The sequence below is a fragment of the Zophobas morio genome, unplaced genomic scaffold, assembly GCF_036711695.1.
Source record: "Zophobas morio isolate AGI-343-1 ecotype UQ-CSIRO unplaced genomic scaffold, CSIRO_AGI_Zmor_V1 ptg000030l, whole genome shotgun sequence".
Taxonomy (NCBI): Eukaryota; Metazoa; Arthropoda; class Insecta; order Coleoptera; family Tenebrionidae; genus Zophobas; species Zophobas morio.
In genome coordinates, this window is record NW_026972135.1 from 16,613,365 (window position 1) to 16,640,205 (window position 26,841).

Here is a 26,841-nt window from a genome sequence, read left to right on the forward strand (position 1 = left end):
CCACGAAAAACTTCAGTAGGTGAATGTTGGTGTCACGAACGTATGTGTATATATGTCATATGTTTCATTTTGCAGTAGAAAAGTAGAAGAAAATTATTTACATTGCACCCCATATTAAAGAATATATTTTTTAATGATCGTCCATCCCGGTTCATAATGATTATAGAGCAACCTGAAGCGTTTAAAACATGGTTAGCGGCCGTGTTGAAACCCATGTAAGTTGACCCCCATATTTAACGCATTAATAACGTTACTTCAATCGTGTGATAATTTGTTTACACGATCACATGCGTGAAACGCCAGTTGAACAACATTCTGGCCTGTAGTCGCCCGATTTTCGCTCGAAAAAATTCACCGTTACCTAACCTCACTTTTGAGTTTTCACAATGGCGTTGTGTCAGTAAACTGATTTCTTCTTTTGATTGAAGGTGTGACGCAGACCCTGCGGCGTTAGCAAAGTACGTTCTGGCTCTGATCAAAAAAGATAAGTCTGAAGAGGAACTTCACAAAATCATGGTTGGGCAGCTGGAAGTGTTTTTAGAAACTGGTGGGTAGGTAGCGAAGCGTCGATTAGTAACTAATGCGTTTTCGTTTTTGCAGAGACTGAATCTTTTGTAAATTTAGTGTTACGCACTCTCGAAACGCAGGATTATATAACAACACCCGTTATACCAAATACAAATCCTCCAAATCCAATCTTGATGAAATCAACCAAAGAACCAAAGCCAATTGTCCATCCTAGTGAATTACCCAACTTGAATGAAACTGTGAATGGTTCCAACGCGGTACGCAAGGAGCATGAATCAAAACGAGACAGAGAAATGAGGGAAACGAGGAAAACTGAACCTACTGTAAGTATTCGGTTATTTGACAGGAATAATTCAGTGGACCATGAAGGTCAACAATAATTCTGTAATTTGGTTTTTTCTTTAATGTTCATGGGGATTGACCAGTTTTGAAAATTGAAGGAAGATTGTCATAATTCATTTTGTGGTCATATAATGTGGTAATAAAATTACGCATAAAATTTATATATTTACTAGCACAAAATTATGTCACATATTAGAAGATCAATAAAAAATGATGAGTGAAGTCAAGTTATTTAACATCACTGTAGTGGGTGAATAGTTGACAACCAGTTTAAGTAGTAACGTTCACGTTGTTTATCATGCGTGTCCAGTCCTGGGCAATTTTTTTCCAGATATCAAGATAATCTTATTAGTGTTTTTGAAAAATGAATCAGATTGAATGTCAACGTTACATTACATTAATTCGGCATTCTATTGCTACTGATTAAGTAATTACACACACATTTACATATAATTAAATAACAACTAAACCAGTGGCTACGTAAATTTTACGACAGTAGATAGATATCGAAAAAATTGCATTCATATTTTTTCGATTTGCTTACACAGGTTGATGCAAAAAAAAAATTATAAAAACCCAATTTATTATTGTTATTTTTTTATTAAATCAAGAACTACAAAACCGAATAACTTGAAATCTTGGAGGCATTTTGAAGTTATTGCAGGCGTGGTAAATTTTTAATCAAAATATATCCCTTTGTCTCCCCAAAAAATTGATGACGTCATGTCAAAATTTTGCTGAAGTGATACTGTCTAAATACTGTGAAAATATGATGATATGATATGATATGATATGATATGATAGGTAAGACTGATTTTGGCAAATAACACCCTCTAAAACATAGAGGGCTAGTGGGCAGGACTATTATTTGCCAAGATATGACTGAACAATATTTGGAGTAGTCACTGGAATGAAGAGGGGGAGGGTGGGCGGGGTTACTGCTTGCTTATAAAAGACTGTAAGAAAAAGTTAAACTTAGCCCCACCCACCCACCCGTTCTTTTTTTCTTCTGAAATAAGAAATGCATTTTTTATACCAAATAGTATAATAAAAAAATTCGATTAGCGTAGTTTTTTCTCTTTTTAACAGCCTAGGTTCTATTAGTTTCTTGTCACTTTACAGAAGAACGTTTAATTAACTCCGCCCGCTTACCCCATCTTCATTTTAGTAATTCATTGTATCTGGTATGAATGAAAGGTGGACCTTATACTGATGAGCAGAAATAAAATCGTTGAAATGAGAATACGGCAGGTGGGCGGGGTTAGTACCTGCTAAGATAATACTGATTTTGGCAAATAACGCCCTTTAAAAAATAAAGGGCGGGTGGGTATCATTTGCCAAGATAAGACTGAACCAGTGACTATGTATTTAAAAGACCGGCAACCCCGTATCCTTATGCGTACCAGTGAGTTAATATTGGCGGTCAGATGGCGCCCCAAAATGCGACAAAAGCCCTCTAACCTTCAATGGTTGTTACTAATACCATTTTACGGGTTGTTGTCTGAGCTTGTACAACACAACTACTGTAAGTGAATCGCTCTTGCAGCCGTTTTAGTTTGAAATTTAACAAGTCGGACGGCGCGGAAAATTACTGACACTTTGTGACTCGAATCAAATAAGGGTGTCGGGACCAAAAATCTGCGCAAGTTTCAAACTAGCATAACTTTATTATTGAATGACGAATTAAAAATGCAACTGTTAACATTTATAAAACAACTTTATAGAGTACGATTTGCAACATATCTACTTGCTTCACAAATTTTTGTTTTAACACGGCGCGGCACATTAAATTTGTGAAAGCCAATATTTTTTTCTGCCAACTTTTCAGCAATACACAGTGCTTAATTCTGTATGTGTGAAGGGTTTCTACCCTACATTTTTCACACAAATTCCACTTTAGATTTCTTCAAAAGCGTACAATTGGTCGCAGTTGAGGGACGTTCGGAACATTTTTGTCCTTAGGAATAAACTGAATATTTATATGCATCAATAACGTTGGCAGTGTAATGATTCAGATTTTTTTTTAATTTTTGATTTTGTTCCAATTTTTGTTTTTCTGAACATTTGGGAATTGATTTTCGCTTTGCAAATATGATTTTATTCTCCCTTAGTAACGTACTTTTTGCCGATTTTAATTTTCTGTCCAAAATTTCTAAATGGCGTTCCAAGTTTACCGTGGTTAGTGAGTATGGATGTTAAAAATAGGACACACTATTTGCACTATTATATTACTAAATTACTAGTTATAATGTTTCAATACATGGTTACCGCCGTGGTTCTGACTGATTAAGGCTTCTCTCCTCTTCTGGCCCATTTTTGTTGCTGGAATTCCACTTCTTGTCTGTCTTTCTATCGAATTACCATTCTCTAGAGTTATAATTTGTCCTTTTTGATATTCCCATTTGGAAAAAGTGATTAAATGTGAAGGTTTTTTTTAAATGCATACGGTCTGTATAAAATTCGGCAAACACATTTCGGCAATTATTTTCATTCGAGTGTTCCATTTTCGCACAAAATATTAAACTTCTAGTGGAATTAGCGATAACAATTTTTGATAAGTCGTCGCCTGGGAACATGTTTGATCCACAGACCAGAGCGCGCTCATGCCAATGTCGATTCTAAGCGTTCAGAATTGAAAAAAGAAATTGAAAAGTTTCCAAAACTGATAATGTTGAAAAAATTGAGAAATCGGAAAATCTATAAATCGAAAAATTTTAAAAATCGAAAAACCAAGATAAAAAAAAGATAAAATCGAGAAGTCTAAACATAAAGAAATAAAAAAAAATAAAATTTAAAAACAGAGAAATTGAATAATTGGATAAATGAAAAATCGAAACATCGAAAAATTGGAAAATTGAAAAATAAAAAAAAAGTGGAAAATCGAAAAATTAAAATGTAGGAACAACCGTTCCCACAAAATCAGGTGTTCTACCTGAGCGCATTCATAATCTTTGTACAAATGTAAATACGTCCTATCTTTCGTCTACCTGCCCTACACTCCTACGTACTTTCTCTTTCCGTTTCTAGAATTTTCTAAACTCTTTTCTTTACCTACTACCACCTATTTGAAAGTTTGAAACCGAGCCTACCTGTCGACCATTCAAACACCCTTCGATCTTTTTCTCCCTGGCACTCTCAAACAGTAAAAGGAACTAAATAAAATCTGAAAACCGTAACCGCCGCTTTTTCTAAAAATCACCAACGATACCCACAAAAAAAATGGAAAATCGAAAAATAAAAAAAATGGAAAATCAAAAATTTAAAAATTCCAAAAATTGAAAAATTGAGATAGAAGTACTGAAAAGTCGAGAAATCGAAAAACCTAATATTTTAAAAACTGAAAAGTAGAGATGTACCGACTGTAGGTCTGGCCGACTAACCGACTAGCCGATTATTCGGTCAGTAAAAACCGACTAGTCGGCCGACTGTTCGGCTTTGCTAAAACCGGTTTATAAATGCGACAGACAGTGTGTTTTTTTTTTCTATTTCTCTGACTATCTTAAAAATTTGTTTTATTTTAATAAAAGGAATAACTAAAGTTCCTTCGTTTCCAAAAAATGTGTTAAATTTGTTTGGATAATTTTATCATTTAATTTTTTTTTGTAACTCAGTACAAAAATAACGAATAACACAATTTATGGCCATTTTATACAATATTTTAACTGAGATTAAGTTGATCGGACATTTAACAAGGCCATTAGCGACGTCTCATTGGCGTAGAGTCGGTCACATGGTACTTTAACGCGGGGTTAAAAATTAAATCGCAATTAAATATTTAATTGAGGTTCTGTAAACCGGGTTTAATCTATACTTATATAATAAAGCTGAAGCTTTTGTTTATTTGAACACGCATATCTCAGAAACTACTGGTTCAAATTCAAAAAATCTTTTTCTGTTGGATAGTCCATGTATCATATCTACATATAGGCTATATAACATCACGCTACGATCATTAGGAGCGAAGTAGGAATGAAAAATTCGGAAAAACGGGAAAATTATTCCTCCTTTGACAACTTCCGTTGCTTACGCTGCTTAAACGGTTAAAGTTACGTAAAAATCATGTATGACGAAATTGTTCCCCTCTAAAAGTTCTAAAGAAAAGTCCGCGACAGCATATGTCTATCTTTTAAGGTCGAGTCAGTATAACCTTTTTTATGGTAATGAAATTTGTTCTAAAATAATAATGCATTATGTATAAAATTCTCGCGTAACAGTGTTTGTAACCGAACTTTTCCGCAATGGGTTGACCAATTTGTATGAAATTTTTTATGTATATTCGGTAGGTCTGACAATAAATTGTAAACTATTTTTTAAACCCCTAAGTGATAAGGGTGGCCCATCCTAAAAAATGTTTGTCTATTTTTTTGACAAAATTTTTTATTTTTATTTTTTTAAGATTTGGCATCAAAAAATACACATAACCCTAAATTTTCACCTTTCTACCACCAACCCCCATTTTTTAATCGTCTATAAAATAAAAATCAATTGCTGTTCCTGTTGGTCTCGCTAAGACTCAAAAACGGCTTGACCGATTTGAAATTTTTTTTATATTACGGGGATGGTTTATAAATAAAAAAAATAAGGATAACTTAAAAGAACAGTTAAAAAATAAAAAAATTCTAAAAATTTTGTATGGGAATCGCCACTTCGAATTAATTTCAATAGTTGGCGTTTCTGACGGACCTGGCGTCTAACTGACGTGTCATACAAAACTAATTCTTCCGTGCGATTGTGAAAAGTATATTGCATTTCAAATCGTTCTGTTTTTTCGTAAAAAAAAACGTCGTTTATTTTAAGAAAAGTCTTGGTTAAAGTGAATTTAATTACACATTGCGAAAGTTTCTTATTCATTTTGATCTGCCATTCTTTTTACCTATATTCACTTTGTTGGTTTCGACAAAACCTCAAACTTTACCGTTATTAGAGGATTTAATTTGAAGTTTTCAATATTTTAAAATTCTCAATACAAAATTTACAGATTTGATTGACTGTGAAAATAATTCTGTGTCGTTTTATGAAGTTCATTAAAATGCCGAGAAGACGACAAGCTCACATAAGTCCACGAAGTCAATCAAATGTGCGACGAACTACCTCAGGTGCAAACCGCAAAGATTTATTTCATAGGTAATTCGGGTATTTGGAAGTTGATCAGCGTTGTGCTCATAATCAACATAATCAAACATTGAATCGAGAAATTGGGTGGTATGAATAAAACTGAGTAGATACTCATATTCGAAGTACGAAGTACCTACTTCATTATTACTCTTATATACCTGAGTATCTACTCTATGTACTGAGTACCTACTTGGAAACATTGTATCTCCCCGGACACAAACTGAACATCTACGCGTTTTGTGAGCATTTAATCTAGAAATGAGCATCGGCGTGGCAAATAACTGAGTTGTCTGTAAAGCAGCTTAGAAAACCAGTAGGATCGTTGTAAGAGTGAATTTTAACTAAACATGGTGACTTTCATGAACGTGGAACGTCGTCAAAAGGTGCATTCAGTTTGAAAAACACATTAGGAGCAGGAATATCGAAAACTTTTCATTTTATTTATGCATAAATTATGCAGTGCGTTTTTTCTAACACTGGCCATAGAGATTCCCATCTCAAGGTGTCTACCCCATGCTAACTTATATTTTGGTGACTCGATTTTTGCCTTGATGGTTGAACACTGTCACTGTTTTCCGTTTTTGTTGTGTCGAGATACTACTTGAGCATCAACTGTTACCTACTGAAGTATTAGCATCATCTAGAAAAACTAGAAATATTTTGATTTGATATTCGAGTAGATACTTCGTATTTCGAGTATGAGCATCTAATGTGTTTTATTTATATCAACCATTGTCAAAAAATTGATCGAACGTTGTTTCGACAGAACTTCCTTCGCACCAAAAATATAATGAAACATATTCAGCATTTTCGAGTTGAGTCTTTTCTTCACACAATTTTGTGATGACCTAATCAACATTTACGATCAACACGTATACCACCTTGGATTGGTGCAGTGTAATCTAAAAATAACTGTATTGTATTCCCAAAATTATCTGCGAAAATCGAGTGAGCCATTCCATCAATTTTTTGGGGGGAATAAATAAATATTCTTAACAATTTACCATGCTTACAATAACTTTAAAACGTTTGCAAGATCTCAAAGTATTCATTTTTGCAACTCTTGAGTTACTCACTAAAATAAATTGACTGATCCATATATTTTTTTTAATCATTGTAAAAGCAAATCGAAAAAATATGAATGCAATGATAAATTACGAAAATATACTCATGATGTTTTCCACATTTTAGATAGGATTTATTCGGCAAAATCTTGAGATGACGTCTTCAAGTTTTTGAGCTTGATAAACAGATATATTTTGATTGAAAACCTACCAAGTCAAACAGTAACTTCAAAACGTCTGCAATATTTCAAAATTCAGTTTTGCAATTCTTGGTTCAATCAATAAAATAAATTGACTCAGTGATTATTTTTTTTAAGACACTCCCTATAAGCAAAACAAAAAAATATGAATGGAATGATAAATCACAAGTATAGTCTCATCCTATTTTGGACATTTTAGATAGGATTCATTTGGCAAAATTTTGGGCTGACGTCATCAATTTTTTGGAGGGGATAAGTAAATATATTTTGAATAAAAATTTATTATGCTTATCATATTTTAAAACATCTGCAAGACTTCACAGCATTCGATTTTGCAGATTCAAAATTAAATTGTAGGTGAAACGAAGTTCACGGGGTCAGCTAGTTGCTTTATATACTTACTATTTTAATTTTAATAAAAAAAGCCGACCGATCGGCTGTTTTGTCGACCAGTCGCCGACTGCCAGCCGACGATGAAAAACGGCTGAATAGTCGGCTTATCCAACCGGTCGGCCACTAGTCGGTACATCCCTACTGAAAAGTTTAAAAAACGAAAAATTGAAAATTCAAACAGTAAAAAGTCGAAAAACTGAAAAATCACAAAATTGAACAAAATATTCAAAAATTAGGAAGTTAAAGAATTGAAAAATTGAGAAATCAAAAATTCAAAAAGCAAAGTCGAAAAAAGTAGATTAATTGAGGAATCGGAAATCTGAAAATTCTGAAACGTCAAAATTTGAAAAATTAAAAAATATTGAAGAACTGAAAAATCGAAAAGTCTAAAATTTAAAACATTGAAAAATGAAAATATCGTAAAATTGAAAAATGGAGAAATCTAAAAATCAAAAAATAAAAAAAATAAAAATTGAAAAATCTAAAATATAAAATCGAAAAACTAAAAAATCAACAAATCGAGAAATCAAAATTCGAAAATTAAAAAAAAATGAAAAACTGAAAAATCGAATAATATAAAAATCTAAACACAGAAAAACCGAAAAGTCGAAAAGTAAAAATCAAAAACCGACAAATCGAAACATCGAAAAATTCAAAAACTGAGACATCGAGAAATCGAAAAATCAAAAGATGGAGAAATCGAGGAGTCGAAAAGTCGACAAGTCGAAAAATCGAAAAATTGAGAAATCGAAATAGGCCAAAATCGACAAATCGAAAAGTTAAAAATGGAAAAATTGATAATTCGGGATCTCAAAAATTGAAAAATCGAAAATTTAAAAATTGGGAAAATAAAAAAATTAAAATATAGAACAACTGGGAACTCGAGAAATCGAAAAATCTAGAATTTTAAAAATGAAAAATTACAATATCGAGAAGTTGAAAAATTGAGAAATCGAAATATAAAACGGTCGAAAAACTGAAAAATAATAAAAACATCATAATAACTTTATCTACTATAATGGCCGTTCATTTTTTTATTTAAATAAAGGATGAATTTAAACGCATACACCAGGCATCCTCCAAAAATTGGGATTTACTGGCATGTTGTCAACATGTGCTTATCATAACAATAATAATTAAAGAAAAGCTGAAATTTGGCTAAAATTGGACAAAAACCTTTCACCAGTCCACCGTTCATTTGAGGGTAGGCTATTTTGCTTTAACGTAATCGCACTGGCCACAAGTCTGATGAGATGGTGTTCGTCCAGACTACTGTTAACGTAGTTCACAAGAAAAAAGGAGGGAGAGCCACTATCCACTATTATGTTTGTGGATGAAGTGAAGTGAGGGGTAAGACGGAGCATTAGTCCCGCACTTGTCCGTAAGGTTGCCTCTCTTTTAACATCTATACTCACTGACTGAACAATATTTAGAGTAGTCACTGAAATGAAGAGCGGGTGGGTGGGCGGGACTACTGTTTGCTTATAAAAGACTCTTTAAGAAAAAGTTAAATTTAGCCCCGCCCGCCCACCCGTTCTTTTTTCTCTGAAATAAGAAATGCATTTTTTTAGCAGATAATATGATAAAAAAAATATGTTTAGCGTTCTTTTCTCTTTTTAACAGTCTAAATTCTATTAGTTTCTTGCCACTTTACAGAAGAACATATAATTAACTCCGCTCACTTACTCCGCCTTCATTTTGGTGATTCATTGTGTCTGGTCTGAATGAAAGGTGGATCTTATACTGATGAGCAGAAATAAAATCGTTAAAATGAGAATAGGGCGGGTGGGTGGGGCTAGTACATGCTAAGATAATACTGATTTTGGCAAATAACACCCTTTCAAAAAATTGAGGGCGGGTGGGTATTATTTGCCAAGATAAGATTGAACAATATTTAGAGTAGTCACTGAAATGAAGTGGGGGTGGGTGGGCGGGGCTACTGCTTGCTTATAAAACACCTAACACCCGAGGTTCTACTAGTTTCTTGCCACTTTTTAGAAGGACGTATAATTAACTCCGTCCACTTACCCTATCTTCATTTTAGTAATTCATTCTATCTGGTCTGAATGAAAGGTGGATCTTTTATCGCTGAACAAAAATATAATCGTTAAAATGAGAATAGCGCGGGTGGGCAGCGCTAGTACCTGCTAAAATGAGACTGATTTTGGCAGATAACAATTTCTTAAAAAATCGAAGGGCGGATGGACGGGGTTATCATTTGTCATGATAAGACTGAACAATATTAAGAGTTGTCACTGGAATGAAGAGAGTGTGGGTGGGCGAAGCTACTGCTTGCTTATAAGACTCTATAAGAAAAAACTAAACTTAGGCCCGCTCACCTGTTTTCTCCATTCTTCCGACTTAGTTTATTTATTGTAAAATTGAAATTGAATTCTACTTGACAAACGTTAGAATCTAAGATTGAAAACAAACTCAAACAAAATTTGTGAATTTATTTTAAAATTACAGATTCATATAGAAAAATTGAGAACAAACATGAAAACTTGTTTTTTCTTATTGAAAATTAAAAATTCTTTTATGGTGGTCTTAAAATTGTTTTTTTTTTATCTGAATTGAACTTTCAAAATTATTTCGAAAAAAATTCGATAGTTGTTGAGTCAAGATATTAAATTTTCTTGGAAACCAAAATTTTCGTAATGGAAAATTAATAATTAGGTCTACGATATTTGGATTTAAAGATAATAGTTAATAGTATTACGAGTAGTAACTAGAATGAAGAGGGGGTGGATGGGCGGGGTTATTGCTTGCTTATAAAAAACTCTGTAAGAAAAAGTTAAACTTAGCCCCGCCCGCCCACCCGTTTTTTTTCTTCTAAAATAAGAAATGCATTTTTTAAACCAAATAGTATAATAAAAAAATACGATTAGCGTTCTTTTTTCTCTTTAACAGCCTAGGTTCTATTAGTTTCTTGCTACTTTACAGAAGAACAGATAATTAACTCCGCCCACATACTCCGCCTTCATTTTGGTAATTCATTGTATCTGGTCTGAATGAAAGGTGGATCTTATACTGATGAACAGAAATAAAATCGTTAAAATGAGAAAAGCGTGGGTGGCCGGAGCTAGTACCTGCTAAAATGAGACTGAGTTTGGCAAATAACACCCTTTAAAAATAAAGGGCGGGTGGGTATCATTTGCCAAGATAAGACTGAACAATATTAAGAGTAGCCACTGAAATGAAAAGGGGGTGGGTGGGCGGGGCCACTGCTTGCTTATAAAAGCCTCTGTAAGAAAAATGTATACTTAGCCCCGCCCGCCCACCCGTTTTTTTTTTTCCTCTAAAATAAGAAATGCATTTTTTATAGCAAATAGTATGATAAAAAATACGTTTAGCTTTGTTTTTTCTCTTTTTAACAGCCGAGGTTCTATTAGTTTCTTGCCACTTTTCAGAAGAGCGTATAATTAACTCCGTCCACTTACCCCATCTTCATTTTAGTGATTCATTCTATCTGGTCTGAATGAAAGGTGGATCTTTTACGGCTGAGTAAAAATATAATCGTTAAAATGAGAACAGCGTGGGTGGGCGGCGCTAGTACCTGCTAAGATGAGACTGATTTTGGCAGATAACAATTTCTTAAAAAAAACATAGGGTGGGTGGGCGGGGTTATCATTTGCCAAGATAAGTCTGAACAATATTAAGAGTTGTCACTGGAATGAAGAGAGTGTGGGTGGGTAAGGCTACTGCTTGCTTATAAGACTCTATAAGAAAAAACTAAACTTAGCCCTGCCCACCTGTTTTCTCAATTCTTCTGACTTATTTTATTTATTGTAAAATTGAAATTGAATTCTAGTTTGACAAGCGGTAGAATCTCAAATTTAAAACAAACTCAAAAAAAATTTGTGGATTTATTTTAAAATTACAGATTCATATAGAGAAATTGAGAACAAACTTGAAAACTTGTTTTTTCTTATTGAAAATTAGAAATTCTTTTATGGTGGTCTTAAAATTGTTTTTTTTTTATCTGAATTGAGCTTTCAAATTATTTAAACAAAAAACCGAGAGTTCTTGAGTCAAGATATTAAATTTTCTTGGAAACCAAAATTTTCGTAATGAAAGAAAAATTAATAATTAGGTCTACGATATTTGGATTTAAAGATAATAGTTAATAGTATTACGAGTAGTCACTAGAATGAAGAGGGGGTGGATGGGTGGGGTTATTGCTTGCTTATAAAAGACTCTGTAAGAAAAAGTTACACTAAGCCCCGCCCACCCACCCGTTCTTTTTTTCTTCTAAAATAAGAAATGCATTTTTTAAACCAAATAGTACAATAAAAAAAAATACAATTAGCGTTCTTTTTTCTCATTAACAGCCTAGGTTCTATTAGTTTCTTACCACTTTACAGAAGAACATATAATTAACTCCGCTCACTTTAGTGATTCATTGTATCTGGTTTGAATGAAAGGTGGATTGATGAGCAGAAATAAAATCGTTAAAATGAGAATGGGGCGGGTGGGCGGGGCTAGTACCTTCTAAGGATAATACTGATTTTGGCAAATAACACCCTTTAAAAAAAATAGAGGGCAGGTGGTTATCATTTGCCAAGATAAAATTGAAAATATTAAGAGTAGTCACTGGAATGAAGTGACTACTCTTAATATTGGTGGGCGGGGTTACTGCTCGCTTATAAGACTCTGACTTATTATGACTGATTTATTTTATTTATTGTAAAATGGGAATTGAATTCTATTTTTACAAGCAGTAGAATCGTAAGATTTAAAACAAAGTCAAAAGTTTAATCTGTGGATTTATTTTAAAATTACAGATTCATATAGAGAAATTGAGGGAAAAAAACGAATAATTTTTTTTTTCTGAAAATTTAAAATTCTTTTATGATATTAAAATTGCTTTTTTTAACTGAAAACAAATTTTGGAAGTTGTTCTACTTTCAAAAATATTTTGAAGAAATGACGGTATTTCTGAGCTAAAAATTAAGAGTGATGTTTAGTTCCATTGGTTGCTGTTTGTCCGTGGACAAAAATAAAAACAAAATGTAATGGATTTTAAAATTTCAAAATCTTTAAAATATTGCTTTGGAGCCGAAATTAAAAAACGCCACAATAACATCGAAATTTTCTTCTGCATTTATCTATCTCCAAAAACCATTTACAAGTAAATTTTAAAAAGTTCCAGATTCTATAGTAGTGACAAAGAACTTTCATTTGGAAAGGACTTAATGGATTTAATTTTATTTCCTTTTAATCAGAACCAAACAGTTTTAATTCAAAACTCGTTTCGAAATGGCAACTGCTGTGTTTCTTTTATAATGTTGACATCACCGCAAAATTTTGCTGAATAAATCCTGTCTTAAATGTGCAAAGTATGATGAGTCTTGCGAATTATTACTGCGTTAATATTTTTTAGATTTGCTTATACAAGGTATATTAAACAAAATTAATGACTGAGTCGATTTATTTTATTTTTTAAATCAAGAATTGCGAAACTGAATATTTTGAAATCTTGAAGACATTTTAAACTCATTGTAAGCATGGTAAATTGTTAATCAAAATAAGTCTGTTTATTCCCCCAAAAAAATTGATGACTTATCTCAAAATTTTGCCGAATAAATTCTACTAAAATTGATCAAAATATGATGAGGTTTTACTTGTGATTCATCATTGCATTCATATTTTTTATTGATCAAATTAAGAACGAGTCACCCCATTTTGTCGATTGTAGCTTACTACTGAATAGTTTTGATACTCTGTTTTGAGGGAACGAACTCATTCGAATCAAACTACTATAAATATGAACACTTTCAAGTTGTTTTCCTTATCGAGGATAAGCCAAGGACGTACAGTAATGGAGTGCATCGGGCAATTTGGTTCTTTCATATTTTCTCGATATTTCATAACCCCTAAAAAGGTCGTAGCTAGGGAGCAGCATCCTCTGATCCTCCCCTAGATCTAGACAAGTTGTAATTAACCAAATGTGAATTACAACATCGAAAATCAAAATAAAATGTAGTGTTTTATTCAATAAGCGGAAGTCAGAGCAATAAAAAAGTCTGGACCATCGGCATTGTGATCCGGTTATTGCAATTCGTAGAAAACATCTTTTAGTTTAGTTTCTATATCACTTTCACGCCTATAGGTTGATAAGTGTTATCGGTATTTGTCTTAAATTACGAGTACCATAAATTATTTTCAGTTCGGTCTTCAGTCGCACCTCTGTTATTACATACAGCATTCGTGATTAAATTGTCTTTGTATTTTGGTATTTATAAATCACTATTCAGAAATAACAATAATACAATATGTATAATACGTTATTATAAAATCTGTAAATGATACCACAGGTTGTACGAGATTTGGTAATAATGTCCGTAATTTTTACCTCCGTTAAGTCATCAATAAAAAGTAATAACAGCAGAGGTTCTAAGTTAGATCCCCAAAGCACACCTAACCATGCTGAAAGCCAAATTACTACATCGAACCGATTTTCAGGACAAAGAAGAAAAAGCGCGCGTCCGTTCCCGCCACCGATCCTCTTCCAGAAACCGCTCCCGGTCCCGATCGTGGGACCGATCAAAACGCTCCAAATCCCGGGAGCGGGAACAGCATAGATTAGAGAGAGAAAAACGCGACCGTCCACGGACGTGGCGCAACAAGTCGCCTCCTCGCCGCTTCGACCGAAGACGTTCTCGCACACCGTCGCCGTCTAGAGGGCGCTCGCGATCACGAAGCCCCAAACACCCTCACCGAGGTAACAGATACAGAAATAGAACACCACCACGAAGCACCAGTCGAAGCAGATCGCGGTCCGCGGAGAAGACACGGAAAGACAGCTTCAAAGACAAGGTACGTCGTTATTAGCTGATAACAAGTAACGTTGCCAACAGCACACATTAAAATTACTGAACGAATTTTGACGTTTGTTACGAACCTAACGCCTTCAAACTGGGTCTTTAAAATTTTCGTTATATGAAAGCAAGCTGACTTTAGCCCCTTCTAGATAAATAATCACGCTTATCAATTTGTCTTTTTTATTAGTCAATTTTATTTGTCAACATTTTCTTATTGTTAAACGATAAAACAAACAAATTACAATAATTTTCACTTCAATTCCGTAACTTTACCTCCTCAATAATAATTGATTGTTGTATAAATATTCAGTAAAGTCATGATTATTTATTACTCTTAGGAAGTAAAAGATGGGCACTCAAGACCGGGAACGCCAACCCAGGACTCCAATCATGGGGACATGGATCTGCGTCTGACCAACAGTACGCAAAGTATACAGAGTGTCGTGATTCAGCAGAACTCGAAGAGGAGATGCAGGGATTTTGACGAGAAAGGATACTGCATGAGGGGCGAAATGTGTCCCTTCGATCATGGGGTGGATCCAGTGGTGCTAGAAGATTCTGCTTTGAGTAGTGTGTTGACTTATAATCCTAACAGCGCACCAACGGACGGACCTCCGATTGGGGCGCCGTTGTTGAATCCTGCCGGACATCCAATGATGGGACCGAGGGGGATACCGCCCGAGTACAATCCACAGGCGCCGCAGATGTGGAATAGACCCGGGTTCAGAGGTCCGAGACCCATGGGGATTCCGAGGGTAAGTCTATTAACTATTTTATCTATTGATCGATACAACCAAGAACCAAGACTTCCAACATATTCAACCATTAAATGTTTTAGAGCATACCAAAACTAATTTCTTGAACATTTTGGTAAAATGTCACGAGATTTTAGAGTGTCACATTTATTCTCCAAGCAAGTTTAATGTATTAAACAAAATAAAAACGTTCTGGAGATCATAAAAAACCAAAAAGTCATGTTTTAATGTCATGTTTCTCAAGTACATCGATTTAAATACATACCGAGATCTGATTAAATATACAAAACCTGTTTAGTTATTAATATTTACGTTGACATTTACATACTTGTTTGCATTGAAATGGACACCGGATCCGTCATACAAAACTCAACGTAACTTAAAAGTTATTGAAAATAGTACTCATAAGTTTATATTTTTGGAAATAAACACCTGTCAACAGATCTACTAGCAAACTCCACTGTCACTATCAAATTATACGTTAACATACTATGAGTACAATGCGGGAATAATTTATTCTAGGCTGATATATAAGCCTCCAGATGTTTTTTGATTATGTTGGTAATTCTTAAGAAAAGCTAAAGTAATTTCTGCTATAGGTACACTTGGCCCGTGCTTTCACAATAACTAAGTTTCATCAAAAGAAATGGAATCTACTAAAAAAAAACCCTATAAATATGTGGTTTTACACTTTTGATTTCTTACTTCCTAAAATTACTTTTTTTGTGCTTAATAAATGAGAATTGCCACCATTCCATACAAAGCTTAAACTTAAACCGATTTTGAAATTTTAAAACCGCACATCCTAGAAATTAAAAAAGCTGAAAAATAACAACTAAAACAGGGACAAATAGAAGTGTCAAACCTAACTTTTAAGATTGCCATAAAACTATGAACTTCGGGCAAAAAATGTTCATAAACTCGCATAAGAAATAATAAAAAGTATATACATGGAAAGTGAGGTTATTTCCGTTTTTCCTTCTTATCTTTAAAAGGGAATAAAACTTGAATTATTTCTCTGTAAACAACAAAAGTTTTTTATTAAAGTACTTAATCTAATTACTAATCCTACCTGTAAACAACAAAGAAACGACATTCAATGTTATTATTCACAATATTTTACATTATTACATGAAATCTGACTTGCTTCGTCACTCATTGCCACATGCAATAATTAATTATCGCATTCAGAGATCTAACCTACCGACCTAATTGCACGTTAGATTCAATAACAGTGAGGATACTTATCCTTACATTAAGGTAGTATTTTGCTTTGCATTTGTTTTATGCCTGTGTGGCAAAATTCCTTATGTATAAGTTTTTTTACAAAACTCTTCTGATAATACAATTTTCTTCTTTTCTATAATATAGATTATCTTCAAATATTAGATTATTTTTATTATTTGTTAAATTTTCGTTACCCTCTTGGTCTTGTCTGATATCCTCTATTTTTATTAGATTGACAATTTTTAATTTATCTTCTTCGTCTTCTTAAGACTCCAATACTGGGTTTCTCTTCCAAGTTATCTCTGCCTGGGAGGTATATTATTTCCATGTCATATTGTGATAAGTAGAAAGTGAGATCCCCTAATTCTTCGTCCGTTCTAGCTTTAATATTCATTTTTTCTAGCGGCTTATGATCCGAATATACTTTGAAGTGTTTTCCTATGAGCAAGTGTTGCCAATACTGTACTGCTTCTTTTACTGCTAGGCATTCTAGGTTAACAGATTTCTTTCTTTTCTGAGATTCATTAAGTTTCTTGGAGAAGTATGCTACTGGTTTTTCTATTTCCGAATTATTATTTAGTTGTGGTTGTTTCATCACAGCTGCTGTACCTTGTAAGCTTGCGTCTATGTAAATGTGTATTGGTAGTTCCGGATCACAAATATCTAAGACCGGCTGCTGGCAGAGGAAATTCTTCATATATTCAAAGGCTTTTTGACATTCTGTAGACCAGGTGAATTTTTGACTTTTTCTTAATAAATTATGTAGTGGTTCCAGAATAATAGAAATTTTCGGTACATATTCATTATAAAAATTTATCTTCCCCAAGAATTGTCGAACATTTTTCTGATTTCTTTTAACCGGAAAATTTCGTATTGAAATCAAATTATCCTTTAATGGAGAAATTGAATTGTATGCTATTACATGTTCTAAATATTGTGCGGAATCCAAGGCAAATGTACATGTAGAAAGTTTTAATCGGAAACCTTCATTCATTATTGCTTCTAGTTATTGCGACAAATGATTAATGTATTCTTCAAAGGTTTTTGAAAAAATCAGTATGTCGTCTATATAGTTGACTGCAAAATCTGATAATTTATGTTTTCTTATTATGTTACTTAATATTCTTTGAAATATAGCTGGTGACGGTTTTAGTCCAAATGGTAGACAGGTCCATTGAAAGTGACCTTCTTGGGTTACAAATCCAGTTTTTCGTCTGTCTTCTACCCTTAAAGGAATGGACCAAAACGCTGAGTTTATGTCAAGCTTCGAAAAGTATCTGCAATTTCTTGTTTTTATTACTAGATCTACAATTAATGGAAAAGGTTGTGATTGGGGAACTATTATCTCATTCAGGTCTCTGAAATATACATAATCTTGATTTTTTGTTTTCATCGTTTTTATAAGCTAGTGTTACTGGGGCTACAAAAGGACTGTATGATTCTTCGATTAAATCTCTTTTGAGTAGTTTAGAAATTTGTTCCTCTATTTCCTTTTTGTCTTCAAGTGTGCATCTATATGGTCTCTTACTGCAATATCTATCTACTATGAGATCTATTTTGGCTGCGTAATTCTTTACTATCCCTATATCGTATTTGTCTTTTGCCAATATATTTTTATATTTCTCCGTAAGATTTTTTATCATTTTTTCTTCATGATGGTTCAAATGATTTGTCAAGATGTCAAAGTTTTCTTGATATACATGTTCATTAAAATTTATTTGATATCTTTCTTGTTTTTCTTTGAAATCATTAGTTTTTCAGTTCCAACTATAAAGTCATGTTTAAAATTTTCATTATTTATTATAAATACATCTATCTTTTCTTCTATATTTAATATTTTACTTTTAATATTATCACTCCATCTGATTTATGTACACCATTAATTGTCCTCAAGTTAATCTTTTACATCGTATTGGTTTTTTGGTTTCAAACGTATTAGTTTTGAATTTATCAATGAGACATTTGAGCCTGCATCATCAATAGCAGATACTTCTAAGATGTCGTTTAGTTTTACCTTGAGTCTAATTAATGGTGGAACTATTAGTTTTTTGGATCATTATAACTCACTTCTACTTCTAATATAGAATTGTTTACGCGTTTTGTTTTTCCTTCATCGTTTTTTCTATCTTTGAACCAGCATTCGGTTTCAGGATGAAATCTAATACCTTTGTTTTTATTTTTACAGATTTCACAAGGTATTTTTTCGCTTTTGTCTTTATTATTGACTCTATATTTTTTTGTTTCTAAATTTTCCTTAGAAGCTAAATGTTCCAATTTACCTATTTCATTATATAGGTCTTCAATTTTCTTTGGTTTCTCTCTGTCAATTCTGTCAGCTACGAAATTTGGCAAGCCAAAAGCGATTAAATCTATCAGTGTTCCATCATCAATGGACTTTCTTATTTCTAATAAAAGTTTTTCTGTTTTTAGCGCGTAATCAAGCATGGAGCCGGTTTGATATTTAAATGATATTGCATATCTTAGTGAAGACCAACCTTTACTAGAAAATGTATCATAAAAGTTTTTTTTCTAATCTGCCCATTCTGCATTAATAGTAAGTTTCAAAAGTGTATTGCTGTACCAATCGGTAGCACCCATGATACAATAAATACCAGGTCCAGGTATGATATTGCGCAGGTACGGGGAGAGTGACGTCACTCAGAGAGTAAACACAGGCATTTCTCGCGTATTTTGCGACGTTTTTCTGTATTCCACGTGCCTTTTAGAAAGTTAGGGAATGCACGTTATTCTATAATGGTTTTATAAAGTTACAACAATGCCTTGTGCCGTTTTTGGGTGTAATAGCGATAATCAATCAAAACATTTTCGGAACGACATAAAATTTTATTCATTTCCAAGGGACAATGTTACAAGACAATTATTATGGGTTATTTCTTGTTGTCGTTCGGACTCTTTTACAGTAAAAAATGCAAGAGTGTGTTCGCAGCATTTTAGTGAAAACGATTTTGAACGAAATTTACAACACGAACTTTTGAATTATCTCCCTAAAAAAGGTTAAAAAAAACTAAAGTCTGCAACTGTGCCTTCGTTATGTCTTCCTAAAAGCAAAACAATCAAACTTAATAACAATATGGGGTTATAAAATTTAAGATGGGGATCCCTATGGCCACTTTTAAAAATGATGCACACACACGGTTCAATAGTAGGTACATTGTATTTATTTTTAGTAGTTATTAAAAATTCTTATTTTTAAGTTCAGATTATGTGGTAAAATGTTGTTTTTGTCAATTGTGTCGAAACCATTTTTTGTTCTAATAATAATAGATTGTTTTACAAGTAGTAAAAAGTGGTCGTTTTAATGGAAGGTTTAATTACCGAAGGGAGCGAAAAAGAAAAAACACATTTTTCTTATGTGTTGAACATGTTATTTTTTCGTGTACTCAGTTTTTCAAAGTTTAAAACAGAATTTCTAAAGTAGATTTCAATTTACGATAATTATGTTTATTTTCAAACGTCATATAACTGACAGTTATATGACGCTCTTGCCGGGGTTTAAGTTTCATTTCTATGACACCGTGTTTGAGCGGCGTATAAGTACTACTTATACTCCGCCGGCGTATAAATAAAACATTTATACTCCGCCGGAGTATAAATATGTGAAAATCATAGTGGTTGTCAACCATAGTAACCATGGTAAGTGAAATCAAGGCAATTCCTTAATGAAGCAAGAAGATAGGAAATAATCATTTCAAAAGAAGATTAATCGTTTGAAAATAAAATATTGATTTCATTCGGAGTTTAAGTGACTTCATGTGACTCGTATGGACTTAATTCGCCTCGCTATCGCTCGGCGTTTAATCGTCCATACTCGACACAAAAGTATCACTGAAACTCCTAATAAAATAAATATCTATTGCGTTAAATGTAAACAATTACCATAACAACAAGTATGTTCATGATAATCAAATAAAAACGTAAAAAAGCAAAAAATGGATAATTCTGAAGATCTTGGCATTTTCAGATAATCTGCAGAAGCCATTGCGAATGTAGTGCCCATAAAATAGTAGGAAAAGTATGAAATGTGTTACAAATACTTTGATGAATGATTGAGAAGAACAAAAAATTCAAATAAAGCGGACGAGACATCAGTTATGCTGAATGGTTGGAAAAGTGTTACCAAGGAGAAAAATAGCACTTTTATAATTATCTCCAAATTAAAGGCGCATTTTTCTATTGAGTACACAAAAAATAATATTAAACGCGAAATTTTAATTTGTCGCACACGATAAAAATGCGTATCAATCTCCCTTAAATTCGTTTTTACAATTTAATTCAGACAGATACGTAAATTTATTTTTTCGGTCATTTTATGCAGCGTTATAAGTATAATTTTTATATTATAATATAGAGGTTGTCCATACAACACACTTTTTTAAATACATAAAGAATTATAACAGTAAAAATTAAAAATATTATTGATTCTTCGTGCTTTTATGTTGAAATTCCAATAGTACTACTCTCTGAGTGACGTCAGGCGCGAACTGGTCTCATTTTGAGCCGCACGAGTATCATATAATTCATGGGTAGCACCTTTGTCCATGAATGATTTTAAAATCTCGATTTTTTTTTCTCATTTTCTATTATATTGAATCTTTCACATTTTTTTTCAAAACTAATTATCCATTGATTCGTAATAAATTAATTTTACAATTAAGCTCCGCCCCTCGGCTCACGACGAATAAAATCATCAGAATTGATAGGGCGGGTGGGCGGCGCTTATATGTTGCCTTCTTTTTTCCTAATATACATAGCCATCTTTTCACAACAAGAAACAGTTCAAATGGTACATTCTTGCAAGGAAAAATGCATTTTGCAATTATGGGGTGGAGCCCAAACTTTCCATTTTAAACATCCTTTAAGTTTCTTGTTGTCGAAATAAGTCTAGTTATATTAACAAAAAAAATTGCAAAATGTAGACTCACCCACCCGCCCTACGCAAAATCTTAACAAGTACTAGCTAGAGGGTATCTCATCTGCCAAAATTACTCTTATCTTAGCAGGTACTAGCCCCGCCCACCCACCCTCTCTTTTCTTAGAGGGTATCTCATCTGCCAAAATTACTCTTATCTTAGCAGATACTAGTCCCGCCCACTCTTTTATTAGAGGGTATCTCATCTGCTAAAATTATTCGTATCTTAGCAGATTCTAGCCCCCCCCCCCACCCACCCTCTCTTTTCTTACAGGGTATCTCGTCTCCCAAAATTACTCTTATCTTAGCAGGTACTAGCCCCGCCCACCTACCCTCTCTTTTCTTAGAGGGTACCTCATCTGCCAAAATTACTCTTATCTTAGCAGATACTAGCCCCGCCCACTCTTTTCTTAGAGGGTATCTCATCTGCCAAAATCATTCTTATCTTAACAGGTACTAGCTAGTACTTGATAAAATAAGATCGATTTTGGCAAATCACATACCTTCTAAGAAAAGTGAGGGTGGGTGGGCGGGGCTAGTACCTGCTAAGATAAAACTAATTTTGGCAAATGACATACCTTCTAAGAAAAGAGGGGGTGGGTGGGCGGGGCTAGTATCTGCTAAGATAAAACTGATTTTGGCAAATGACATACCCCCTAAGAAAAGAGAGGATGGGTGGGCGGGGTTACTACCTGCTAAAATAAGACCGGTTTTGTCTAAGATAAGACTTATTTTAGCAAATGACATATCCTCTAAGAAATTTAATTAAATTATTATAAGAAAAGACACTAGAGGCTCCAAAGCACTTTCAAATTCTTTCCAAACAGGAATACCTAGAACTTCAAGATTGTTTTAAATTAAAAAAAAAACAGAGTCCCAAAAAATTGTTTTAAATAATCAAATAACAAAAAATCTCCATGGGTTCTCAAAATAATACACCATGGGTATCCAAAAGTCTCCCGAATTAAGAAAAAAACATTACGGCACTCAAGACTTTTTCAAAATCGGAAAAAATATAACACCAAAAGCTCAAAAGATTTTTTTCAAGATCATCCAGCAACAAAACACCAGATTCCTTTAAATTTATCCGAAAGTAAAACACCAGGGGACTTAAAATTAATTGCAAACATTTTAAACGTAGGGTTTTGAAAACTTTGTCAATTTTTGATGCGTCAAACATTTTTAATTGCTAACTCGATTTTACCTTCGCTCTATATCAGGCAATTAAATTAAAAAATCTAATAATGCAAATGTGACAAAATTAAAAATCGAAAAAATGAAAATTATTATAAAAGTGTAGTTTCTAAATTGTAAAATTGAAGAAACGAAAAATTTAAAAATTAAAAACTCGGAAAATTGAAAACCCAAAAAACTCGTGATTTACCAAAATCAGTCTTATTTTAGAAGGTACTAGCCTCGCCCACCCACCCTCTGTTTTCTTGGAAAGTATGTTATTTGCCAAAATCAAGCTTATCTTAGCAAGTACTAGCCCCGCCCACCCACCCTCGATTTTCTTGGAAAGTATGTCATTTGCCCAAATCATTCGTTTCTTAGCAAGTACTAATCGCGTTTGAATATTTTCCATTAAATTTTTCAATGGTAAATTCTTTTGCTATTCTGCCTATATTTATTTCTATTGATTGTTCATTAGTTTTTTTAAGTAATAGTTCTAGTAACTGAATCAGTGGTTGTTCTGAAGTATTTTCCTTACCATTAGTATTATTTTGTTTTCCAATTTTTTCTTCTAAATATTGATCATTAACTTGTAAATTGTTACCTTCCTCCAAATATGCTGCTCTTAAATCCTTGGTGAGAGGAATCCAAATATTCCTTAGTTGGCCTCTTTGAGTCAATGACTTTTTTACCTTAGTAAATGGTGCAGTCTGAAAGCGCCTCATGAGTGCGTGCGTCCAAATAGTTATGTGGAACGATGAATGTCTGGCTATCCAGTGTGCCAATTGAGATTATGCACAGCACATTAGTTTTATTATCTGGGGTACTAAGTACTTCCAAAGTGAAAAGCAGCTTTTCTATTGTGAGTTCCAATGAGAATGTTATTTTGTAAAGTGAGGTTATTTCCGTTTTTCCTTTTTATCTTTACAAGGGAATAAAACTTGAATTGTTTCTCTGTAAACAACAACGAAACAACATTCAATGTTATTATCCACAATATTTTATATTATTACATGAAATCTGACTTGCTTGGTCACTCATTGCCACATGCAATAATTAATCATCGCATTCAGAGATCTAACTTACAGACCTAATTGCGTCATTTTTAGTGACAAAATTCAAAGTAAAATTGAAACAGTTTGTTAAATTTATTGTTTGAAGGTTTTCCTTCACTGTGGACGACGTGTAGGTACTTGTATGTTCTTGCTTTGACATCATATGGGCCGTTTCTTCTTGAACCATATCGCCAAAGAATTCTTGCGCTGCTGATGATGTAGAGGCGCACTGAATCGACTGCTTAAGTTTATTTGTAGTATTTATTTTATTTTTGATTAAATTATCAATGTATCCCTCGGCCACTGTTTTCGTTTTTGATATGTGACTTCTTTTTCAAAAAGTGTAGATTTATCGACAAACTAAATTACGAAGTCTTTGTTCGTTACATATGGAAATTAAATACGCCATAAATTAAACAATTTTGAATTTCGAACAGTGTGGGTGGTTCATTTTTGTTTTATTTTCCAGGGTCCCATGATGGGCACGTTCCCCACCCAGCCCAACATGCAACGTGAGCTGATTCCCGTCCCCGTCATGGACAACAAACAAGCCGATCAATACCCAGCAGTCGGTTTCCGCCAACAACCGAACTTCACTGGTACCAACAACAATGATCACGAAGCAACACCTTTCAAAAAGAAAAGTTTTGACTTCAATCGCCTTGGTCCCCGATCAAAAAATCCAGCAAATTGTTCTTTAGAACTGAAGAAAATCCCACAGGGCCTAAACAGCATTACACACTTGAATAACCATTTTTCAAAATTCGGCAAACCCATCAACATCCAAGTGAACTACGAAGGGGATCCGGAAGCGGCAATAGTCACGTTTTCTAGTCATGCCGAAGCCAACGCCGCCTACCGAAGCACGGAAGCGGTACTCAACAATCGATTCATCAAGGTGTTTTGGCATAACGGCAGCACTGAAGGTTAGTAAGAACGTTTTTCTTGTTTGACATTTAGGGTTAATGTGGTGTGTTGTTTTTAATGAAAAGGTAAACAGGAGAATGTTCCTCCTCGTTCCGTTAAAGATCGCCTTGGGGTGCCATCCATAGTACCACCTAATACTAACAAAGTTCTAAATTTAGTGCAACCGCGTGCAGATAATGCAACCGAGTCCGCTGAAAATCAAAAAGAAAGCGGAAAAGCGGTTGTTAGTAAGGAAGATACCAAGGCTCAGGCAGCCGCCGCTATTAAGAAGAATCAAGAGCTGTTGGCAGCCAAAGAAAAACTTAAGAAAAATCAAGACGAACAGAGAAAGGAAGTGTTGAAGATTAAAAATAATCTTAGAAAGAGGAAGCAAGAACTGTTAGAGAAACAGCTGTCGCAACAGAAAATCCTGATTGAAAAGATGGAAAAACGTAAGTGGAACTTGCTAAAATTCTTTTTCTGCGGCTATTGCGATTTATGTTTATTAAAGTCATAGACAAAACTTAATAACAAAAAAAAAAGTCATTTGTGTCAAAATTATACCTATCCAGTTCATTTTTAGAAAGTTTTAAGGTATCAGTAAACATGGTAAATCACTAATCAAAATGTATCTGTTTATCAGCTCAAAATTTTTCAGAATAAATTCTAACCAAAAAAGTGTAAATTAATTTCATTCTTTAAAAAATGAAGTACATGAGTACAATTTTTGCTCATGCATAAAGTACTATTTTATATCAACTTCAAATAGTTTCAGCTGGACCCCAGCGTGACCAGATAATGGAAACTATCAAAAAAACACAAGAATCCATCGAGAGCATCAAAAAAGATCTGGTACAGTCGGTCCTAACAGTAAAATCGACACCTCAAAAGAAAGCAAAAGAAGATGTTCAAAGAGAAATGTTAGATGCCGAGTTGGATTTAATTACCAAACAGCAAGAAGGCGCTGATACGTCTGAAATACAAAAGAAACTATTTGAATTAAAAGCACGAGCCGCTATGACCCGAGGCCGTGGTCGCGGACGACGTTATACACAAGTCAGTAGGCATTTGCTTACCAAAAACAATCTAATTGACAACGGAGGTGGGTGCCGATATAATTAAAACATTCAAGCATACAGTCATGCGTTTTTTCAGGTTTGAAAGGGAACATTAAATCCGTAAATAAAACCTCGTTCCAAAAACACACTGTAGATCACAGACCCACTCGATTATTAGTTTCTGGATATGAAGCTGATGAACAAGAAAGTGTCTTAAATCATTTTCAGGTAGTGGTTTGTTTTTGTGAAAGCGGATTGGTGGTTACCTATTTTTTTTTTTTAGCTGTTTGGCGAAATCGGCGATTATACTGTTGACTCCACTTTACCCAGTATAACTTTGACTTACAAAACACGGAAAGAGGCTGAGATGGCCATGCTGAAAGGAAAACATTTTCATGTAAGTACTATTCCCTTTGTCTACATTGTCGTCAAAAATTGTTGGCCAATATGACTTACGCTTTCAGGATCGGACATTGTCAATCACGTGGTGCACCGGTCCGATTAGCAATCAAATGACATCGAGACCAACTCCTCGCAAGTCACTGATGTCCGAATCTGAAGAAGACAGATTAATTGATCAGACTTTGCCTGAAGGAGAGGAAGACGTAAGACAGGATTTTTTCCATTGATTTGTTTTAAGCGCTGCGTTTTTGTTTTCAGTTGGGCCCCGAAATATCCGAAGAAGCTTTGCTTCAAGACGACGAGGAAGAAGAAGAAGAAAGCGAAGACCGGTCTTGGAGGCGATAGTTTCGTCGGTTTTTGATTTTCTTTCATTCATTTGACAGTTGATCTGGTGGCCATATTCGTTTTGACATCTGTCATGTGGAAAAATGTGTTTTGTTTTTCTTTTTTTTGTGAGGTTTACTTGCTTGTAAAATTTTTATGGTATATATTTGTATAGAGGCATTTCTTAATTTTATTTTGCTTTCTTATGTAAACTATGAATTTGTTTTCGGGTTAAATGTGTTATTTGAAAACAAATTTTTAGTGGTTCTGTTTGTTTATATAATAAGATGTTATGGATAAGAAAAAAAAAGATGCTCCCCAAAAAATAAATAAAGAAAATATATATTAATAATAAAGAATAGAAACAATTTTAGAAAACATTGAACGAGAAAAAAATGTTGATGTATTTGTATATTTTATTATATTTACATAAGAAGTTTTGGGAGTATCAAAAAAATATATATAAAAAAAAAAAATTTCGCACAAATAAGTTCGCACCATCGAAATAATGAATGAATGAGATAAGAGTGTTGGTATGAGTCATT

The 26,841-nt window shown here is 33.6% G+C and overlaps 1 protein-coding gene across 1 annotated transcript; it reads left to right on the forward strand.

Annotated features, from left to right (window-relative positions):
• The first annotated feature begins 16 nt into the window (after window positions 1-16).
• Swm (second mitotic wave missing) lies at window positions 17-26,675 on the forward strand. The gene is made up of 12 exons (XM_064067894.1): window positions 17-215; window positions 429-547; window positions 601-851; window positions 14,108-14,461; window positions 14,805-15,221; window positions 24,076-24,532; window positions 24,599-24,964; window positions 25,282-25,614; window positions 25,668-25,798; window positions 25,854-25,967; window positions 26,035-26,175; window positions 26,231-26,675. The coding sequence occupies exons 1-12, from the start codon at window positions 157-159 to the stop codon at window positions 26,315-26,317; spliced, it is 2,829 nt and encodes a 942-aa protein (XP_063923964.1). The 5' UTR covers window positions 17-156; the 3' UTR covers window positions 26,318-26,675.
• The last annotated feature ends 166 nt before the right edge of the window (window positions 26,676-26,841 follow it).

Coding starts and splice junctions, on each gene's coding strand:
- Swm (XM_064067894.1), top strand. CDS start 157: ATGATTATAGAGCAACCTGAAGCGTTTAAAACATGGTTAGCGGCCGTG. Junction 216..428: donor GCGGCCGTGTTGAAACCCAT/GTAAGTTGACCC, acceptor TTTTGATTGAAG/GTGTGACGCAGACCCTGCGG. Junction 25,615..25,667: donor CAATCTAATTGACAACGGAG/GTGGGTGCCGAT, acceptor GCGTTTTTTCAG/GTTTGAAAGGGAACATTAAA.